This window comes from Mirounga angustirostris, unplaced genomic scaffold (assembly GCF_029215605.1).
Source record: "Mirounga angustirostris isolate CCGP_5_RB_7025 unplaced genomic scaffold, mMirAng1.0.hap1 SCAF_15, whole genome shotgun sequence".
NCBI classification, from domain to species: domain Eukaryota; kingdom Metazoa; phylum Chordata; class Mammalia; order Carnivora; family Phocidae; genus Mirounga; species Mirounga angustirostris.
In genome coordinates this window covers 15299966-15323740 of record NW_026991723.1, presented here as the reverse complement: position 1 = coordinate 15323740, position 23775 = coordinate 15299966, and the positions used below count along the sequence as shown (strand labels likewise).

Genomic DNA, 23775 nt, shown 5'->3' with positions numbered 1-23775 from the left:
ATTGGACATCCATAAGAAAAGAGAAGAGAGAGCTTTGACCTAAGTTTCACACTTTACACAAAAATTAGTTCAATATGGATCACAAACTTTAAATGTTAAACGGAAAACTATAAATCTTCTTTTAAGAAAAAACAGAGGAGAAAATTTTCAGGGACTAAGGTCTATAAAAAGTCTGTAGATGTGACACCAAAAGCACAGTCAATAAAAGAAAAAATTGAAAAACTGAACCACATTAAAATTTAAAGTGTTTGCTCTGAGAGAGATCTAGTAAGAGAGTAAAAAGCCAAGCTGCAAACTGAGAGGAAACCTTTGAAAACCATATACTTGACAAAGGAGTATATGAAGAATTCTCAAAACTCAACAATAAAAAATAAATAAAAAAATAAAAAATAAAGTGTCAAAATGCAGAATAGTGGCAATATCAAATGCTGGCAAGTTTGTGGAGAAACTAGATTGTTTATACATTTATTATAGAAAAGTGAAGTGATACAGCTACTCTGGAAACAGCTTGACAGTTTTCTTTGAAAACTCAACATGCAACTACCGTTTTTTTATTTTATTTTATTTTATTATTATTTTTTTAAAGATTTTATTTATTTATTTGAGACAGAGAGAATGAGAGAGAGAGAGCACGTGAGAGGGGGGATACCGTTTTTTTAAAAAAAGAAATTTTCATTGCTGTTATCATTTCATCTTCACACTGGTTTGTGAAACAGGAGAATGTTCGATTGTTACAATGCTGATGCAATAAATCCATTATTACTCAGACATGCTTTCAATTATCTGCACCCAGATGATAAAATGTAAGGAGTCCGTTTTCCAACTCTGTGAATATTTTTTTAATTTATTAATAATTTTAATATGCAAAATCTGTTTCATTGAATGACTATAATTTAGGATTCAAGCTCCTTTCCCTTGATACAGTTAAACCACTCCATTGCATACCCACCCACACACACACACACCCACACACACACACACAATCAGAGCAGAAGAACCAATGACGCACAATTGTCCTGAAGAATCATTTCATTTTCTCCTGCACAAACATCCTTCTCAGGTAATGTTACTAGAACAGCCTGTTTTTGTTTTTATTTATTTATTTATTTATTTTTATTTTTTTTTAAAGATTTTATTTATTTGCGAGAGAGAGAATGAGAGACAGAGAGCATGAGAGGGAGGAGGGTCAGAGGGAGAAGCAGACTCCCTGCCGAGCAGGGAGCCCGATGCGGGACTCGATCCCAGGACCCTGGGATCATGACCTGAGCCAAAGGCAGACGCTTAACGACTGAGCCACCCAGGCGCCCTGAGAACAGCCTGTTTATGAGGCTTTTATAGTCTGGGATAAATAATAGTTTTAAAAAAACTTCTATTTTATGGAGTTGTGATATAAAAATGATTTATAGGCTATATTTTTCAAAAAGCATTTAGCTAGACTGTAATCCTGCTGAGAAAACTTTCCTGTGTAAGTCTATGATATGGAATGAAAAGATATGATTAAAAGTCTTCTGATCAAGAAACTTGCAATCATCAAAGGAATGTTAGTCTCCACAGAGAGCCACCAGGATTTTTTCATAATCTCCCTTGGTTTCGTCCTGTTGGTTAAGAAATAGAGTATGCTTAATGCTACCTGAAACCATAATCAACATAAGGTATTTTTAATTATAGAAGAATTATGTATTTGTAGATTAACGGGTGTAGAACATATATCACAGTATGTAATATATGTTTTTTATAATAATCTTTTATAATAATATCATTTATTTAAATAATACAATTAATATAGCAGATAACTGATATTTGTTAATCGATTATTATATAAAAAGCAAGAGCTTTCAAGATTCAGATTATATTGATTATGTTATATATTAGAACTATTATTTTCCAAGAACTAAATGTCACACAGAATTGAGTGAACTTAACACAGTATGATTTCATATCATAGTGAGGGCTATCTGACTCACTCACCAGGGAGAAAGTGATAAGCCTGTGATTTTCTCACCTTTTCTTGGTAGATTTAGTTATCCAGTATAAGTGACAACTTAACTTGAATTAGTCATCTATCTTTCAGTCTTTCAATAAGTTTAAAACCCTTGTCTTTTTATTTTTAACATTATAATGAAAATTTAAGCATGCATGTTTTACATTTTACATATAACAAAATTAAGAAAGCTTAGAATAATAAGTTTCTAATCTCTGATCAATATTCATTGCAAAATAAATCACTATATATACTCCCTACTAAAATATTTTGGTTGCTAACTTTATGTATGGGAAACTAAATATTTCCATGGCTACTGAAAAATTTGTGTTGTTTTTCAGTAGAGAACTCACTAGTCCAGTGAAAGTTCAATTTACTTATAAATTACGTGTCCTAATATAACAAATTAATCTTACATCTAAAATCTACAGGTATATAAGTCAGATTTTCTCTTTGGAGAAGTTGCAAAAAGACTGCCATTTGTGGAGGTGGCATTATGAAAATCACAACATACCAGGATGGCTTGGCAGAGAGAGACACCATACAACTTCTGGTAGCATGCTTTGATGTCATTCATGTCAATTTCAGAACGGGAAACCATAATTCTGATCAATGTCTTATGACGAGTTCCAGAACCCTGTTTAAAGCAAATGATGGTAAATGTCATATTCAGAGCATACTCTTAATAAAGCAGGTATAGGTTTGAATGTGAAGCTCTTTTGTTCATTCATTAAAACACACACACATGCACTTGACACATGCACTTGACACAGGTGGAAATAAAATGGCAGGAACCCAACTGCTGCATCAGCTGTATGGAAGAGCTTTTACAAACTCCTCATTGGTCTTCCACCATCCAGTCTTTCCTAGGTCTAAACTATTCAAAAATTACAAAGAACGTGAACCTTCTAAATTGCAAATCTGATCACTGAATCCATCTATTTAAAACCCTCCATGGTCTTTGGTTGCTTTTAGGAAGAAAATGAATCATTTTATCAGGGTTTACAATGTCTGTCTAATTCCACACCCTCTTCTTCCACTCTGCACCATCCCTCTCATGACATTTATTATCTTGAAAGAGTCATGCTAACTCTTTCCCTGGACCAACTTTATCCCTCCAACTCTGCTCTCACCTGGCTAATTCCTCTTCAAATATCTTAGTCTTAGTTTAGCAGACCGCAAGTCTACATTGATTCCTCCTGCTCTTCTACCATACTAGGTATTCATCCTTACCCACCCAGATAATTACCCCCTAGATAGCCCCAAGCATGAAGTCTGGGACTCTACTGCCTACCACATGGTGGTGCAATGCCTATCATTTTATCATTTCAGAAGGACTCTTCCTATTAATTGAAGGGTTAGATCTCTCTCCCTCCCCCACCCTTTTCTCTTGAGACCTCCTTATTTTGGAGTTGCAAAGGAAAGAAAAATACAACCTAATAACTTTTCACAATACCTGTATACAGGCGGCATCCTGATGCATGCTAGAGAATAAAGTTCAAGTGAAGTGGCTAAAGTGGGATTGCAAATCTATCTCCATAACACCTTCCACTTCCGTATTAAAATGACATTTTAAAATCTTAGAATGAAATATGAATCCAGGGCATGGATGACAGAATAATAAAAAAGGCAAGTGAAACTTAGAAAGGAGGAAATTATAAAACCCACAACCTTAGCGGAAGTAGGTTACTAAAATCACGCATTAAAAGAAAAAGTACAGAACCTTTCTCTGCTGACTCAGGTTTTATGCAAACAATGAGTAAACCACAAATTACTGACAAGCTCACCTGACTACCTTACCTGTAAAAAAAACTACAACAAATCCGACAGAATTTTATTCCAATAAGTATGTGTATTGCCTCTTGCATTACATGGAACAGTGGTTCTTTTTAATGGGAAGATATGAAAATGAGTGTGCCTTGCAAACAATACGAAGTTTTCTGTTTTTCTCTCCACAAGCAATAATTTCACCCCTCAGCAAAGCATAAAAATAGAATGCTACCTTCATGGCCTGATGAAGCTTCTCGGCAAAGAACATCGGTTTGCTCGTGGCACACTTCACTGCAAGACAGGCACACGTTAGCGGACATATTTACCATACGAGAAGAAAGACGCATGTGAAAGTTTTACCAGAAAGACTCCTTTCTCCACTGCTGTTCCTCATCCCCCACTTAATAGGGGATATTTGGCCTATAAAAAGCTTTCTGTAGATGGTGGTCTTGAGGAATCTTTTCCCTAACAACATCACTATCTCCTCTGTCTTAAATCCACTCAACAGCAACTTCAGTTCATGGTATTCTAGAGTCTCCTCTTCTTGGAAATGGGGAAACTGGCAGGTGTTAAAGGTCATGTGGGCATACAGTAAATACTTTTCTTCGTGTCATAATAAGAATTTTTTTTTTCAAAGGAAATAGGACTTGCCTTCGATATAAGGCAACTGCCAGATAAAACACTAATAGACGCAGCCGTTAGTAATATTCTCTGCCTTGCTCCTCAAAGTGTGATTGATGGACCAAACGTATTGGCACAAACTTGGAGCTTGTTAGGAATGCAGAATCCAAAGGCCGCACTACAGACCTGCTGAATCAGAATCTGCATTTTCACGAGATTTCCAGGGGCTTTATGAGCACAGTCACTGCTTTAGAACATAGGTTCCCAGGTTCTTGGAATAGCATGGGAGACCTTTAAAGGCTTTTTCTTCTAAAGACCTTTCCAGAAGCCCCTGGAGACCTACTGAGCTAATTCCTCTGGACTTGTCTAAGATGACTCAATCAGCAAGTGACAGACCAGGATCTGACTCTGCATTTATTTATTTCCAAACCCCACGTTCTTAATGATCACTCTGACTTTCCCCCAAGCCATGCCCAGCCTGGTGCATCACTTGGCATAAGTAAATGCTCAGAAAGTATTTCCCATCTGTCCATCTTTTTGAAGAATTGTTATTTTATTATAATATTATAAATATCATACTGCATATTCAAATATGATATTAAACATATTATTTAATATAATATTTTAATGTAATTATTAAGATGGCCATTATATACCTTTAGCTAAATATTTATAGTCACTATCTTCCACGTTGCCTCTGTATAAAACATAAGTTTATTATATCTTAGTTTTTTGGGTCTTTTTCATTTTTATTTTATTTATTTATTTATTTTTAAGGAGGCTTCACACCCAGCATGGAGCCCAACCCAGGGCTTGAACTCACGACCCTGAGACTAAGACCTGAGGTGAGATCAAGAGTCAGAAGCTTATCCAACTGAGCCACCCAGGTGCCCCTGTTTTTTGTTGTTGCTGTTGTTTTTAACTGTGGGACAGCATCGACCGTTTCAAGTTAGAAAAGCCTTCCCCTTCCATGACTACATACCGATAGCCGTGAGGCACTTCTCAATGTCACCTTTCATTTCCAGGTCCAGAACTTTGTTCATGTCGTGCTTACTGTACTTGCTGTACTTCTGAAACACTGAACATTAAATTTAAACTAAGAGAGGTACAAAGCATCCTATTTAGCAAACTAGCAAAAGCAGGGGAACTGACGCAAAGCATTCTTTTGAATGACTGAATTTCAAAACACACATTTTAAAGCTAATTATTCAACTGGGCATATTTTGGATACTTCATCTTCTCCTAGGAATGTAACTCATGTGGCTATTTCAGTGCCCCTGTATATTTCGGGGAAGTTTTCACAAGTGTTGACATTTATTAGAACTGGCATGTGATTGACAGCCGTGACACTTACTACATCAGAGCTAAATGCCATACCGAATGGATCTTCCCTTATATAAAGATCTGTGGAGTAGAGGTCTCTTATTTTTATCCTTAAAAATCAGAAGGTGCTATTATAAGATAATGAACTTCAAGTAATCATTAGGACTTCCCCCTTTGCCTTGGCTTCCAAAAGGTTCAGAGCCAAATCTAGGGCTCAAAGGACAGAACTCTTGTTTCTTTTGGTTTGGGAGCATCTCTATGCTTTTTTTTTTTTTCCCACTTAGTCCTGAGTTTAATGTTTTTCTTCATTGTAATTTCATTCTGTTGTATGTGTATATTTTGTCACACCTATTCCAAATATCTTGGGGGAGTAGAAATCGTCAAGATAATTAAGTAGTGTTCTGCCTGCCGAAGTCACAAAGGGTATTTCAAATATGATAAAATGGTGGCTGTACAAAGTTGGACAAATGCACAAATAGCAGTAAAGGGTCAGGAGCACTATATTCACTTGGTATGAGAGTGACACTGATTAAGGCTTCTCTCTTTCCTTTCTTTTATTTGTCCTCAAAAAAAGTGCGTCTACTATAAACAGTTTTCAGGAATTTTTTTTTCTTACCTTGGCGAAGATGGGGGTAGGTTCTGGTGGTAAGGATGGTAATGAACACATTCACATCTGTCCCCCTTCTCCTTTCTCCTGCTTCATATAAAGCCTATCAAGAAACACAAACATAGGGGCGCCTGGGTGGCTGAGTGTCTGCCTTCGGCTCAGGTCATGAATCCAGGGTCCTGGGATGGAGCCCTGCATCAATCCCCGCTGCTCACTGAGCCCCCTGCTTCTCCCTCTCCCTCTGCCAGTCCCCCTGCTTGTGCTATCTTCTCTCTCAAATAAATAGATAAATGAAACCTTTGAAAAAAAGAAACATAAACATTTGACTATCTGCTGACTTGTTACTTGCACAAGAATGTTAGATCTCTTCAAAGATTTTCTAGGCATCTGCTTTGTGTCCAATTCAATCATAGTAGGCAAAGCTAAGAATGCAGGTTCCTTAAAGATAGGGACCTTAGTTTGTCAAGTATCTTCCACAGTATGTCTCAAGGCACCTTGCAAATAGTAAACTGAATATATTTTTGCAGAGTAAATATTTGCTGGATTAAATTGCTTTCAGATTATGCTCTATATCAAGGCAACTTCATGGAACTCTCTAAAAACTTTTTTTTTACTCTTAATTGTTCAAAGTAACTATCAGCAAGTGGTACTAATACATCGATAATACAAACATAAACTAGATCTTGAATTTTGATATTAAAATTTCTGGATTCAGAATTCTGACTCTGCAACTTAGCTGCTCTATACTCTTAGATAAACAATTTAACCTTATGAAACTGCCAACTTTCCTCTTTTGTAACTAGAAAAGGTAATCCTTGCCTTATTATCACAAGCATGCTCTGTTAACTTTGAAATGTTAATTGCCATCATCCTCCTGGGCCACACTAATCCATGTAGCTGCCATAAATATACATCTGACAGCCCTGATAGTCTTTTTTTTTTTTTTTTTTTTTTTTAAGATTTTATTTATTTATTTGACAGAGAGAGAGATAGCGAGAGCAGGAACAGAAGCAGGGGGAGTGGGAGAGGGAGAAGCAGGCTTCCCGTGGAGCAGGGAGCCCGATGTGGGACTCGATCCCAGGACCCTGGGACCATGACCTGAGCCGAAGGCAGACGCTTAACGACTGAGCCACCCAGGCGCCCAGCCCTGATAGTCTTAAAATAGAAAGCAAATTCAGAAATGTCACAAGCAAATAAGAATCATTTTTTATTATGGGCAATTAGTCAAATACTAACTTTTTTTTTATATGCTTGCACAATTTCTATTAAAATGGCCAAACTTCTGATGGACATAAGTTATTTTGGACTTTTCAAGCAAACATCTGGTGTATATGCCTTTTTTCAACAAAAAGTTAATGAGTACCTTTTATGTGAAAGATAATGCACTGGTATTATGAAGGGAGTGGGTATGGACACATAAGCTTCTCTCCTATTAACTCACTGTGATGAATTTATAGACGTAATACTATCCTGTGAGGGGAGTGGGTATTGACACATAAGTTTCTCTCCTATTAACTCACTGTGATGAATTTATAGATGTAATACTATCCCGTGAGGAAAGCATATGCAAATAATAGTCAGTTTTTTTTTTTTTTTTTTTAACAAATTCCAGGCCCTAAAATGGCACAATTTTTCTAATGTTGCCAAGGGACTGGTGTATAAATAACCAACAACCTCACTGAAACTATGTGTGTCAATATACTTGAAAGTATATAAAAACGTTATTATAATTATAAAAATTATAATATAATATTATAAAAATTATAATAACGTTTTTATATACTTTCAAGTATATTGACACACATTACTATAATGTCTTTACAATATAAACTTACAGCTATAAACCATTCCATTGTTCACTGTTAAACGAATGTTTGATGCGCTTACTCTTTCCACTTAACTTAAAAAATTATTTTTCCCTTTCTTATACATAATAAGATAAAAATTCAGAGTTTTCTCAACAAAACAATTCTTAAGAATGACAAATCAAATTCTCATTCTTTTCTTTCCATCCTTTCCCACTTTGTAAATAATGAAATCTTTTAAAAACATAAAGACCACGTTTTTCTCTCTTGAGCTATTCAAGTACAGGACGGGTGTGCATCATTCAGGGAATGAACGTTAGGGGCCATTGGTCTCTCAGAGGATCTTAGATTTGCTTTCACATAAAGGCATCAAGTGGTAACCCCACCTAACACAGGACCTATCTCACATAGGAAAGTCAACTCCAGGAGTATTTGCTTACCCTAGCATCTGAATCAGCCAAGTCGTCATTCAAGCCAAAATCCTCAGATCGGTCACCCTGAAAAAAATCCCATTCTGTGGTAAGTTGTTTTCTAGCATGTAATCACATGATTTGCTTAATTCCCTTAAAATCAGATAAATAATACTTTTTTGAGAAAAAGAGAATCAAGTGCTTATTTCAAGAGAGAGGGAATCTCATTTTACTCTTCATAAAGGACGAGGTATGTCCTGAACTAGATGAGGTATACCTTAGCCAGGGAAAGCAGAGCGTTCCGATAATCTCCAGATGTGTCTGAGGTGATATCTTTAGCTAGATCTCTCTTCAGTTCTGAGAAACGAGAAAAGTGTATTTTACAGTAAACTGGTGATAAATGGGCACCCTAGCAACTGGAGTGCTGTCTGGTAATACCATGCATGCACCAGACACGTGCCAAACAATGAAGAAATATTTTACTATGCAGACTTTCCAAAGCCCCGTCATTAACATCAACATTCAGTTTTAAGAAATGCGTATTAGATGTAGTTTCCAACTAAGGTAACTTGGACTGTTGGGTATTAAAACGTACCCTCTCTGTAGACTCTGTTAATTTCTCTGATTTCTTTGTTAGTTCTCGATACCAAAATTTCATCCAGAGTGTCTTCATCAGTTCCAAGGCCCTGAATTAAAAAATAAATATAAGAAGAACTTTGTTCAAGAGCGTCTGCTAGTTTTTGGGTCCCAGAATTCATTTGAATCTAGCATTTAGTAAATTTCCCACAGTATTTAGTAAATATCCACAATATTTAATAATTACAATAAACTCTATTATATTGCTCTAAAAACAAAATGGGTTTAAAGCCATTATTTTGCACAAAGATATAAAAAGTGAGGTATAGGATACATGCAGTGACAGATAATATGAGGAGAATGGAAATAATACAGCTGCTAACATCAACATTTCATTCATTCATTCATTCATTCATTCATTTATTTTATGCCTGCTGATTGGCATACTAGGTGTGAGGATATAACAAGACGCATAAGCAGACTTGACCTATACAGTCTGTGGAGGAAAGGAATTCTGCTTAAATCAGGTTACTTACCTTCATGGCAGCACGAAGTTCATCAGCATCAAACTGGGCTGGAGTTTTTAATAGAGCCAAAACCACCTCCTCGAGGTGACCAGAAAGGGCTTTCTTCAGAGCTTCATCCAGGGGCTATAACGAAGAGATGAGAGTCAGGGCTTCTAGTAAGTAACATGCTGGGCAATATAGCAATGTGGGGTTACCTAACCTTTAGGTAATCTTACTACTGATTTTTAAATCCAGCCATCTTTTAGAGCTCCTTTCATTCAGATACAAAATACGAGATTTAGAATGTTACCTTCATTTTTTAGATACAGAGTGATTACAATGCAATGTACTGCATTCATTGATAACTTCTGAAAGGATTTCTTTAAGGGTTCTCTTGATCTTTTACAGGGGGAGGAAATCACAAAGCTCAAAACATAGGGGTTTGTATATGGATAGAAACAGAAATTAGAATGCTTTAAAAATAATGCATTAATAATTTTTCAGCCTTTGGAGTTTGCAGTGCTCAAATAAGCACCGTAATCAGACATTGGCATTAGATCATTTTCTAACTGCACGCCGTAAGAAAATTACCCATTTTGGGCATAAAAAATACAAAGCTTACTTTTAAAGTTGAATTGTATGTATAAACTTTACATTTAGACATGAAATTGCTGTTTACATTTCAGCAGAAGACACGTGTCCATCAGAACATAGTCCTTATTGCCAACAGTACCCTTGATATTCGTTATATTCAAATTAAAGACTGGTCTCCATTAGAGAAGTCATCTGCAAAGAACCAAGACAGCTAATGTCTGAAACCAGAAATTTGCTAGTATCGATTACAGTGCAACCAAGTGGATGAACACTGTAATCCTAGTCTTAGTTGCAAAGGGAACACAGGGTTAGAGGCTGAAAAAACTAGGTAACTGTGCCTCAAAATCTGTGTTTAGACGTAAGTGTAATTGAAATTGAATATCTAGGGACGCCTGGGTGGCTCAGTCGGTTAGGCGGCTGCCTTCAGCCCAGGTCGTGATCCCAGGGTCCTGGGATCGAGTCCCACATCGGGCTCCCTGCTCGGCGGGGAGTCTGCTTCTCCCTCTCTCTCCCTCTGCTTGTGCTCTCTCTGTCAAATAAATAAAATCTTAAAAAAAAAAAAAAAAAGATTGAAATTGAATATCTAAATTTCCCACTCCAACCTACCTTCCCTTTTTCCTGGAGATAGGCCGCTTTGATCTGCTGACGCTGTGCATTGTTCCTCTTAGTTAGAATGTCAATGATGGTTGCTTCATCCACACCTGGAAATAAAAGGCCACGAGGCTTTAAAATCAATTTTCTTCATCATCAGTAATGGACATAAAATAATTAATTACCAAGATGTCCCAAATGAAGTTCTAGGGAACTAAGAAATATAAAATGACAGGAGCCTAGGACATGGAGGCGACATTAAAGGGAAGCACTTCAGATGGCACTCTGTCCATTTGAAGGAGAAAGAAAGGGGAAATTGTTCCCGGCCCTCTCTGCTGCAGTGTTTGATCCTGACTGAAACCCTAAATGTGAGCAGAGGTGTTGATTTCAGCATTGAGTTTCTGCTAGAAATGAGCCGGTAAAAATATCAGTCGTCTCAACAAAGATTCTGCTGGTTTGCCCAAAATTTCCTAAGTGTTGAGAAAGGAAATATATCTTTGTTTGATAAAGAAATCTTTTTTGTCTTCAAAAGGAAACAGACTTTTTCCACCGCATATGTCCCTTTTTTGACAGCCATTCAAATGGCCATTGTGAAATGTCCCGGAGGGTTCTGTTTTGGGAAGACGTAATTACCTTTAACTGTTATAGCGTTATGCAAGGCAGCAACATCCGAGGATGGATTGAAGCTAGGATAGGGGCTCACTGCTGACCCAGGACCGCCTTTGGATCCTTTCACAGTTTTCTGTGGTTAAGAGAGAAATAGAGTCATGTCCACTCACTCTCATTAGTTTTCCACTATTTAACTAAGTTATTGTATGGTCACTTGACTTACAATGTATTCCTGCTCTTCATTTTCAATAAACCAGGCCTGTTTGAGGAATTCTGATACCATTGCCATTTTTAAAGAAGTATCTGGAAAGAAAACAGGTAGATGCCATTACAAAACACAAACCTACCACACATTTATATCACTCTACTCTCTCGCATACGCAAGACACAGAGTAGCCTTGACCTTACTTGTGGATTAATTTCAGGAGCATAACAAAATGCTAGATGTAAGCTTTTTACAAGGAGAGTCTTACCCTTGAACAGAAACCCATAGCCTCCACTCAGACACTTGGCTCGTTCTTGGCATATTCAGTCCTAACCTTTAGGGGTCAGATGATTCTACAAGTAAGCATATAGGCTGAAGAGAGGGGTTGGTGATTTATTTTACTGATCTAAATTTATACGCCATTCACCATATGCCAGGCACCGAGGGTTCAGAAAATATTGAAACATCATCCGTGCCTCAGCTAGTGTGTGCTTCCTGTGGGAAAAGACGAAAGCTAAGGGGTCGTGCTGGCTGATCTGAGCCTCTCTTGAAATGAGTCAAGATTAACCTGACAAAAAAGTTAAAGAGAACAAAACAGAGAGAAGGTTGTCATATTTGGGACACGGAAGGAAGTCTACTGAAGCAAAAAATGTTGACAGAAGCCCAATCAAAGAAGTCTAAATGTATCTCCAAAGCTTTAGGAAAACATGAATGGATTTCTAAAAAGAGAGCAGCATGATTCCTTTTATATTTCAGAAAGATCACTCATCCTATATCATAGAGAATGGCTAAGAGATGGGCAAGATGAAAGATTAGAGACTGCTTAGTAGGCCTTTAGAGAATCTGCGTAGGATTGGTGAGGGCTTAGAGAAAAGTAATGGCTAGAGAAACAGCATAAAGTTTTACATTTATAAGGTAAAACCATCTGTGGCAGTCTGCTGTCTGTCTCAAAATTCAGATTCAGACTCAAAACGCTAAAGAAGTTTGATAACGATTCAGAAATACCATCTGAATATGGTATTTCTCCCTCAAATAATTCAGTGTCTTTTTCCATTCCTTAGTATAAAATTATTTCAGCATGTGGAGTAATTGCTATACTCACATTTCTTCCTAGTTGAGCCATCCTAAATACTAGTCCTGCGTGTTCTTCCACCCAACACAAAAAACCCAGATTTTCTAAAGGGTTCTTTGTTCTGACAGGAAGCATCAGGGTGGAATTGCAACATAAGTGCCCCTTTTGGCAAATCCTATCTTGAAATTTTTTGAATTGCTATCATGGTTCAGCAGTATTTTTATTTGATCAACCATGTATATTTTTAAAACCTGAAGCACGTTTAAAACCTCATGCGTTCCCTGTTTTGTCCACAAAAGAAGCTATCAGCGATCCTTTTTGTCTGGGGATTTGTTTTTAGGAGTCCATACTCAAGGTCAATGTAGCTCTCCATACCCTTCGTTTATCCCTCTGGAGACTATGACCGTGAATACATCTGAAAGAGTTTGGAAGGGTAATCTCAGTAGTTTTAAATTCTTGATACGAAGCTAAATGAATCATGAGGAGTAAAACCCATAACCTGATTCTTCAACAGCATGTTCAGACAAAGTATTTCAGCCACACCTGCTGAAAAATAACCTCAGTTTCGAGTAATGAGATTAAATACGTGAGGGAAATCATATCTAGAGCAGAAACTATCTCCACTTAATTATCATGGGGATTGTTCAAATTACTATTCTGTCATCTGTGAGAAGAACCATTATATTGTGCATTCATTTAAAGTAATCTCTTCCCCACCCCCCAGCAAGTGATAAATTTGAAGTTATTTCCTGCGGTAAAGTCATGATGTACAATTCTGCACGAGGTTTTAGTTCCCATTACAGTCGTAATCTGGTGCAATTGCTGTTAGCATGGGGAGTTTCATTTTCCAATTATTTAATTGGCGTATCCAGAGCTTCTAGCAATTTCTGGCAGGGTTTCAGGTATTTGAAATTTCCATTTTTATAATCTCATCTATGCCCTTCATAAAGTAGAAGCCTCAAAATGACTGATGTGATTGGTCACTTAGCGAAGTACTTTTCCATCAGTGAAAGAGGCATTCCAGTATTTCCACTCTTTTGAGTTGGAAACAAAACAAAACAAAAAAACTTCAAGAGAGACCAGAGACTAAGGATATTGTCAAACAGTTTTAAAAATGAATCTCACAACTTCAAAATAAATTTTATGAAAACTTTACTGTGCTTCATTTTTTCACTTCTAAAAAATGCTCACATAATGCATCAATTTCTTTACATAACACAAAACAACAAAAATAAGGGGGTTGAATAATTTATGTGACACAACAGAGTCTATAGAGGAGACAGCTTTGGAACATATCTTCTGAGTTTTTAGATCTTATAGTCTGAAATAATTTGGATGTTCTAAAAGCACAGTCTGGAAAAGAAAATTAGTCTGAATAGACTATCTCAGAAAAGCAATGAGAGGAAAATAGAATCTCAGTCCAGCCAAATAATATCTACTAGCTCTTAGCTTCAAGACACAGGGATAGTGGCAGGATATAAGAAATTGCCCTGAAGCAAAGAGATTTTATCAGGTACTAATAGTTAATTGTTTAATGTCAACTGCATATATTAGTAGAAATCTTTAACAGTAGCAACATACCTTACAAATACCACAGCTAAAGTACTTTGGCCAAAACAAAGGGGGGGAGTGGGGCACCTGGGTGGCTTAATCGGTTAAGCCTCCAACTCTTGATTTCTGCTCCTGTGGTGATTTCAGGATCAGATCGAGCCCCCATCAGGCTTCACGCCCAATGTGGATTCTCTCTCTCTCTCTCCCCGCCTCTGTCCCTCCGCCATACACTTCTATCCTTCTGTCCATCCCCCCCCACACCCACAGTGCACACACTCTCGCTCTTCTCAAAAAAAAAAAAAAAAAAAAAATTTTTTTTTTTCTTTTTTTGGCCAAATTGAATTGCTAAACCATTCTGTCTCTTCAGTAATTACCCTCTGCATGAAAACTAGCATTTTGTACTTGATAAAACCTATTCAATAATTGGAAGGTAACACTTGGCTTAATTATAGATAAATAATGCATATAAAGATATTCTATAGACTGCTACATGTTATACAAATGTCAGATACTATTATTCTTCAGAGAATAATTTGGTCTAGAAAATAGAATTGTACAGTTAAAAAAAAATAAAGTAGGTAACCCTATGAATTTACAAAAGATTTTCTTTTTTCTGGTTTTTTTTTTTTTAGTTGCAACATTTATAGTAGGTACTTAAGAGTTTATTTTATTAATATACCTTGGCTCACTATATATCTAATCTGGCTGCTAATGAGCTCTGAAACCAAGTTTATCTCAGTTCGTAACATCATCTAATTTGAAGATGAAATTGGTCATTTATGGGTTGACCTATATGGAAATTAAGAATATTTCAGAGTTTCATCTAATAAATGATCTGTTTGTGAACATGCACTGCCAACCAATCTCATTTATCCGTGCATAAATATGTAACTTTCTAGAGATGGGTATTTTTTTGTATATTGTGTTTCAGAAGAGAGCTTTCTTCATCTCAGTCAGCAAGGAATTAAAGAGGGCAAATACGCATAAAAAGTATGCCCAGGATGTTAAGTACAATGCAGGAGCCATGCTTGCTGAACTATAAGATAAAGGTATTCCAGAAATGGTACATTAGTAATTGCACCAGCTCAAAATTTGAGAAACTAAGGCTTGTATCAAAGTTAGTTTCCTGATTTTTCAAAAACTGCACTATTGTTGTGTCCTTGTTTTTTAATATATACAGACAGAAGTAAGCTAGAGGCATAGGGACATCATATCTGTGGTGTTCCCTCAAATGTTCCAGAAAAAATATAGTGAGAGGGTGGAAGGGGTAAGAGGACAAAACAAATGTGGCATATGAGCAATTGGGGGATCTGGGTATAAAGGATATGGTAATTCTGTGCAATATTCTCGCAACTCTTCTGAAGGATTGAAATTATTACAAAAGTTGGTTGTTGTTTTGTTGTTGTTCATCACAATTTCTATCTCTTGGCCTCATGAAAGACTACTTCTAAGATCTGTGACAGAAGCTGAGTTTTGTGGTGTCTCATGCCTTCCTAGAATGATCTAGAATGATCAATTATACAGTGACACCAGCAGCAGCCAGTCCTTGCAAAGGACAACACCCTTATTCCCATTCTCTACCTGGGAAGAACAGTGTGACTTCCTGGCCGTGTTGTAGACAGAAGTGGCAAGCATCAAGTCATACATAAATCCATGCCTTCCGATTGCATATTCTTTTAAACTAATGACCAAAAGACAGTGAGTGGCAGGGGTGTTATTTTTAATAGCTCACACTTGAGAATCAAATTCATTAACAGTGAACCCATGGAGACTGGGGCAAGGTTTGCCCAAGTCCTCGGGTGTTTCTTTTTCAGTGATTTAGCTTGTGCTCTCTTTTCCCTTGGATATCTATTTCACAAGTCCTTCCCACACCTACCCGTGTGAGAGAAGGCAATTAGACTATACAATGGCATGACTTACGAAGAACCACCTTATGAAAGGTAGTCTCATGAATGTTTTGCTTCTGGGTTTTTGGACAGGGTGTTTCCTTTGCCTGGAATGCTGTTTCTTCCTCCATATTATTCACTCTCCTATGCCAAACTGTTGCTTCTAAAAGGACTCAGCATAGACCTCTTCATATCCTCTAGAAAACTTTCATTATTGGTTCAACACTCGGCTGGGTGCTCTCCCAAGGCATCCTCCTTTTCCCCTACGCTAGGCCCTACCATTCTGGATCATCACTTTCTGTTGACCTGTCTATATTCCCTGGCAGCATTACCCGGAGAACAGTGCTAGTCCCCGTTCCTTACGTACCTCCAGTCCCTAGTATTTGCTATGGTAATAAGCGTTATTGAATGGCTAAACAGTGTATCAGTGCTAATTACTTGGGAAACATATCTATACACTTAACGAATATTTCCCCCTAACTATAAGATGTAAAAATAAGAATTGAGGAGTGCTGAGGCCTATTTTGATTCTCTTTAACTGACCGTATGGCCTCCAGAAAACATTTAACTTCTCCAGGGGTCTTCGTTTGTAAAAACAAGCATGTTGGAATAAACAGTATCTAAAATGCATGAGAGTTCTGAAATGCCTGTCTCAAACTTCACCTCACGTGGATGGAGGTGGAGAAAATTAGCATAATTAAGGAAGATATTATATATATTTTATCTGTTCTGATCTTCCTGATAAAATTTTATCCTGTGTTAAGGAAAAATGAACTCATTTACTCCAGAAAACACTTTGTGTTTATCACTGAAAAATAATAGATCCATTGGTTTAGCTATTTAGCTCTGATTTTAAATACCACTCTAGGGTATTTAAATACCACTCTAGGGAAGATGAAGAACAACCAACTCAGCAAACTAACATCATACACAGAAATGAACCTTTGCAGATCTTTTGATCGAGAAAGCACTTAATAAGCATGAAACTCTTGAATAATGTTATTATGAACTGTTTTGTCCACACCAATCTGATGTTGGCTAGCTGCCTCATGTGGTTGTGGTAACACAACTTCTGGAGAGGAGACCATTTCAGCATTATGAAACCAGCCCTTTACCACATTTGCATCATTTTACGATGTGCCTTCTCTTCCAGCTACCAAAATACATTCCCGGGTGCAGAGGGCAATGTTACTTTTTCAAAGTCCACGTGTAATTTTAGACACAAACAGAGCAAGAAAAAGTACACCTTTCTTCATCAAGCTAGCATTAAAAGTGAGACATCAGGACATTTAATTTAACATTCAAAATGGGCTAAGAGAAAAATTCTTGCTATGAACAATAGCCGGATATATTATGATTCACATTCTCTCACTTTTGCAAATATATCCAACACCAGTAAAAACTCTGCTTTAGATTTGCTTTGTGCTTTTCTAAGGAATTTTATGGCCATTAGTTCTCATTCACAATCTAGATGCTACTAAGTAGAATAATTTTGGGAGGACCCAACTGGCATCCACAAGAACTCATCGGGCACCACCCAGAAAATATTTCCCTTCCCCTTAAGTTTTCAAAGCAGCACTGGAAAAGCCTGCCTATGACACAGACCACAGGAATAAGAATGTGGCCACACCCTCTTTAAATGAAATGATTAATAAGCGGATCCTCTTATTTATTTATGCTTCATGAATAAACATAACGTAATTTCAGTTGTTAATTACAAAGGGCATGATTATCACTATGATGTCTGAATCTATTTGATTTTTACCAAAAAAGAAAATAAAATAGTCCTATTTTGAAACAGTTTCCTGAAACCCACCTCTGCCACCTCTGTTCTTCTGTGCTAGCTGGCCACAAGTATCCACCCTCCATCATGATTTCCATGTAAGACACACAGAGCTCTTGGAAATGTCTGACTCGGTAGGAGGAAAGCACATTCTTTCCTTTTTTTTTCCATGGTAACTCACCAACAGTACAATAAGCCAGTATTAAGCAAACGGTCCATATGTGTAAAACTCTATTTCTTAAGTAAAATAAAACATTACGATTTTGTGGTTTCCAAACTATAAATACCCAATGTGATTTTACAGAAAGATTTATCAAAACATGAAATGCAGCCCCCCATAAACCCTGGAGAAGCAGTAACATGTAACATCAGGATGGGAAAAGTTTTGCAAACAATCAAAACTAACTAAAAAGAAAACTAAGACTTACCCTTTTTCCCCCTTCCAAGCACTCAAGAGAGGTTCTCTTCTGAACGTTTCCCACTAGAAGTGAAGCATTGTGCTTCTGATTTTATAGTTTGAAAGGGGGCCACACCTAGCAACCAGAAGTTAGTAATTGGCTGCCCTTTGTTTGAAATACCTGGCTCAGCCTTGTCCGAAACAAAGTGAAACAAGTCTTGCAAAACTACTCACTAAATCAAGTCCTAGCTGACAGCACAAAGGGGGAAAAAAAAAACCCGGAAGGACAGACTTTTTTTTTTTCTTTTTTCTCTTTAGTTTGCATTGCTTTTTCCAGAAAAAGTAAAATGCAAAAGATTTTCAAGTATGCAGTACTGTTTACCCCATTGCTGCTACAATGATTAACACCCTTCTTTAAACAGATTGTAAAATGAAAAATGTATAAACTTCAAAATAAACCCAAGAAAACCCTTTCAGTTTGAATCCAAGCTCCGTCACCTATTACTGTGTGACTTTGGGGACATATTTAATTTCCCTGAACCTGTTTCTACTTTTGTAAAATAGGATAATAAAATCCAAGCTGTCTATAAACACTAGAATTCTTGTGACAATTGAGAAATAGTGTATTTTTGTAAATTTTAACATCATGCAGTTCTGATTAAGTTTTATTTATATTTTACCAGCATTTCTCCTGCCTTAAAATAAAAGACTTCTTGGGGCACCCGGGTGGCTCAGTTGGTTGAGCCTCCGACTCTTGATCTCAGCTCAGGTCCTTGATCTCAGGATTGTGAGTTCAAGCTCTGCACTGGGCTCCTCAATGGGCATGGAGCCTACTTAAAAAAATAAAATAAATAAAATAATAAAATAAGATAAAATAAAAAATAAAAAAATAAAATAAAATATAAAATAATAAAATAAAAAATACTTCTTGTGCCTGCATATAGCTTGTGGATATAAATAAGAAATGTAAAAGAAATAAAGCTCCAGATCGTCCCCAAATTGTAAACGAAGTCAATGCTAGAAATATGATTATTATGACGTTCAAAAAAGGCATTGGCATTCGAAGAAAGCCTATTTACAGTAATTCCTTTATATAGAATCAGTTTTACAGATAGAGATGGATAAATCCTTGACATTCTAGAGTAGTTGAACAATAAACCAAACCAATAGAACTGTAACGTGAAAGGATGAGTGAAGCTATTAAAAAACAGGTACCTTAAGGAATTTCCTACTTAACATGAGGAACGGAAATTTGTTTTGGTAGCCTCGATGGTAATTAAATTTTGTTCTTCACAAAATTTTACAAAAATTTATATGATATTTCAATTAAACTATGCAGAGGTATAAACTCTTTCATAGTGTGTGTGTCAATTTACGGGACATTTTAGTGCTTTGTTCTTTTGCTTCTTTTCCTTGTAGATATTTCAGGTAATTATATATATATTATTATATATATGTATGTCAGCTTTACAAAAATCAATGAAAATGCTTTCTTAAGATTGTCAGTTTTTATAACACATTCTATAAATTCTCAGTGCTAATTTCAATGAAGTCAACATATCCCCTGACGTAGGATGATCAGCTAATCTAAATATTTGAGAAAATGCCAATCTATACATTTGGCACTCACCATTAAGTATGTGTTGAACGAATTAATTAGCTACTAACTAATTAATTGTTTCATATTATTGTATTACATTTTGACAGATATAGATGAGCTTTCTAATACTGCATTTATTTTGTCAGGTGCAAAGGGAAAAGATAATGAACAAAATTTGTTTCTCTGTGTATATTTGTAGTCCTAACTCTGGTAATGGAAAAGTTGGAATCTTTCTTCACAGAGACACTCTTGTGAAATGAAGAAGAAAGTCCATGTACCTTTTATAAAATATAACAATGTAAAAGGAACGTATAGGTTCATTTTATTTTGGTTTTGTGGTTACCAGTAGCATAAGTCCAGAGGAATTGCTGTATCTACTCGGATTTGTAAGGCGCTGGCTAACCTTTATAGCAACAATAAATGTGGTCCTTGTGGAAGAACTGAGGAAAAAAGTTAGCAGAAAATTTTTTTTTCAGAATTAACTTTCAGCTATAACTCTCAAAGCAAATGAAACCCCCAAATATAAAAAGTAAAGAAACTCACTAATCATATAGGAATATTGATGTGAATAATCTGTTGGAAACTTTCTGCACCCCCCCCAACCAAGTGGATTTGTGGAAATAAAAGAAAGCATAGCATATGTTATCATTAACAGCTGAGGGATAATCAAGAGTTAAATGTTTTATGTATTTGAAATGCCACATACTGCAGCCTTGGAGACATGACTCACTACTCTTGCGGCTTCTAGAAGATAATGAGTCATCAGCTCCAGTTACTTTACGGAGAGAGAGAACAAAAAGTAAAGGAAGAGAAGAAAAGAGAAAAAAGATCGTTAAAAGCAACCACTATGTGTTATATTTTTGACAGCATATTTATTTCTACTCCTTTAGTGTAGGCCTGATAGTGAAGAGGAAGCAAAGCAATGAGACAACATACAGTGTCTCTCACACACATTATGTGTTCACAGAGCAAAAGTACGTGCCTAAGACTCCAGCAAAAGATCTGATTTACTAAGGGATTTCCCCACAGCCCTTTAAAAAATCAATGAAAAGACTTTCTTAAGATTGTCAGTTTTTATAACACATTCTATAAATTCTCAATGCTAATTTCAATGAAGTCAGCATATCCTGACGTAGGATGATCAGCTAATCTAAATATTAGATTATGCTGATCTGTCTTAAGCATTACTCTTCATATGGAGAAAGAGGGATATTCAGAATCACCAAGAACAGCATTTCACTGAAATCCCAAACTTTCTCCACACCCAAACTTCCTCACATGCGCTATCCACAGGCCATGGAAACATTGCCTTAGTTGGCATTTAAAATGTGTTCACAGGTTAAAACACTTTGAGAAATAGTGTTCTAAATGGTTTTCCCTTTACCTCTAGATATGTCAGTAGTCAAATAATTATCACATGTGCGTGCGTGCGCATGCACACACACACACTGAGTTACTGAGATGATGATGATGATTAATACTCAGTTATTCCCAACATCACATGCAATAGAAAAAAACTATATATATATATTTTTTTTTTTTAAATTTTACCTGCTCAAGTTAATGAGGTAGTCAAATGGATAGTTAAAGTTCAAATAAGTGCATCTTCATTGGACCTCACTTGAGGAAAAATAGACAAAACTATCTGTATAGAACAAGTGGAGGGAACTTTGTTTCCTTAACACATCACTGTAGGGAGGTGATTGACTGAGAATGTGATGGATTAATATTTGATAAGTTATCTTGCTCCCTTGCTATGGATTCAACAAGAAAAAATGAAAAGAATCACCCTGCCCTCCCCCTGCAAAGTAAACCATGATTGGAATTCCTGAGATTGGAATTTCCTCGTCCCCGTGGACTTTGGAAAGAAAAAAGAAGTTTCTCATTAGGTCAGGTCCCAGCAAGACAACTTTTTGGAGTTTTGAATATCCAGACCCATCTGTAGCAGTGTGTTTCAGTGTTTAGGTCAAAATCATTAGTAGAGTATGAATTCAATTTACTATGTACTGACCAACATTTAAAAAAAAAAAGAGAGAATAAAATAAAAAGGAAAATCATGGAAACTACCAGAGTGTTTCACATATTATAAAGTAAATATTATTTTATGAAATCTTGGCTTATAGTGATATGTGTATATACTTATGAGCGCCTGGTATAAAGATACGAACGTATTCCAACTGAATGTTGTGTTTAAAAAAGCTTGAAAAAGATTGAAGATGAGGAGTAAAGTACATGTACCCAAGAAAAGTAGAAAATGTTGTGTCTTCCTAGTTGTATAATCCAGAGAATACAATTATATCATAAGGAGTCATATATACATATGAAGATTGAAATATTGTTTGTATTATCCCCAAAAATGAAAACAACCCAGTTATCTATCAGTAGAGGAATGGATTTAAAAAATGACATAATATGAACAAACTAGATTCATAAACTTGAATCTATGCTGAAAATGTAATGGTAATCAAAAAGAGCAGTATCAAAGGATGATACCTCTGAAGAAAAACATTTAAACATCAAAACAATAGTATATATTTTAGAAATGTTCACATATGAAATATTACACAGTATGATTGAGAAGGATGATTACAGACTCTGGGTAAAGGTTAACCCTGAGGAGAAAGGGTTTTGCACCATACCTAAAGCTCTCTTTTTTTTTTTTTGTAAAACATTCTAAAATAAGTAGCATTTGTTAAACTTAAATGTTGGATACAAAGGTGGTTATTAGGGCCTTCTTTGTTACTTTCTATATGTTTAAAAATTTTTAAATTGTATGTTTAAAGGAATCAGACGTTGTGTCTTGAGTTTTTCATCCAATATCATATTTATGAGATTCATCCATATTATCACATATATTGTTATTGTATATATAAATTCTTTTCATTATTCTCATTGTCCTATGGTATTCCATTGTATAAATATATCACAATTTTTTATGCATTTTTTTTTCTACTCAAATATTGGATGTTTCTAATTTCTGGCTCCTACAAACTATGAGGCTGTGAAAATTTTATATGCATCTTCCGATACTTTTGCTAGTTTCATGGGGTATGCATACATTCAACTTTAGTCAGTACTGCCACATAGTTTCCCAGAGTTGTGCCAAGGTACACTCCAAAAGAGCAGTCAAGGAGAAATCCAGTCATTCTTTAGCCTTCTCAATATTTGGTACTGTCTTTTTTCATTTTAGCAGTTCTGGTGTTGTGAAGTAGTATTACCTTAGAATTTTAATTTACCTTTCTCCAGTGACTTAATGAAATTGAGCATTTTTTTTTTTTTACATATATGTTGGTTATTAGATACTCTCTTTTTTGGACTGCCCGTGCAAGTTTTTGGTCCATTTTTCTAATGGACCATCTGCCTATTCCTTATTGATTTGTAGAAGTTATTTATATTTTCTTCATTCTTTGTACAATGTTCAAAAACAGGCAAAACTCATCTACTTCAGTTTTTTAATACTTTAAATAAATTTACTTACACACACTCCCCATATGCACAATGTAATTGGTCTAATCTAAAGGAGTAATTGCAGAATTCTTGATCATGAGAGAAACAAGGGCTTCGACTTCTCTAGAGCAGATAGTCTACTTGAATCTGCTCAAATACCCTTGTAACATGTTAGCATGGCCACAGAAGGGGTTAATGTTGGGGCATTAATGCAGGTCCCCACTACTGAGCTGGTCATCAACAGGTGAGATCATTGGGAAAAAGAACAAGGTGGTCCCATTTCCCATTTCACTAGATTTTCTGAAACTTTGTATTCTGGTACAACCTAAGGATAAAAGAAAAGGTGCTGAAAACTCATTTATGTTGGACTTACTACTATTCTCCTGGTGTGAGTTTGGAGGTAAAGGCTAATTTTATTTATAACTTAGATGAATGCTACAT

The 23775-nt window shown here is 36.1% G+C and overlaps 1 protein-coding gene across 1 annotated transcript; it reads right to left on the bottom strand.

Annotated features, from left to right (window-relative positions):
• Positions 1–1082: 1082 nt before the first annotated feature.
• ANXA1 (annexin A1) lies at positions 1083–18491 on the bottom strand. The gene is made up of 13 exons (XM_045882256.3): positions 18319–18491; positions 11617–11696; positions 11418–11526; positions 10800–10894; positions 9630–9743; positions 9113–9203; positions 8795–8874; positions 8548–8604; positions 6312–6405; positions 5355–5450; positions 3984–4042; positions 2496–2618; positions 1083–1595 (listed from the first exon to the last, which is right to left on the bottom strand). The coding sequence occupies exons 2-13, from the start codon at positions 11680–11682 to the stop codon at positions 1542–1544; spliced, it is 1038 nt and encodes a 345-aa protein (XP_045738212.1). The 5' UTR covers positions 11683–11696; positions 18319–18491; the 3' UTR covers positions 1083–1541.
• Positions 18492–23775: the final 5284 nt, after the last annotated feature.

Excerpts from the sequence above, each read along its gene's own strand:
- ANXA1 (XM_045882256.3), bottom strand. The coding sequence starts at position 11,682 with ATGGCAATGGTATCAGAATTCCTCAAACAGGCCTGGTTTATTGAAAAT. Across the intron at positions 9,204-9,629 it reads AACTTCGTGCTGCCATGAAG|GGCCTTGGAACTGATGAAGA; the intron begins GTAAGTAACCTG and ends TTTTTAATTCAG. Across the intron at positions 1,596-2,495 it reads CTCTCTGCCAAGCCATCCTG|GACGAAACCAAGGGAGATTA; the intron begins GTATGTTGTGAT and ends CTTAACCAACAG.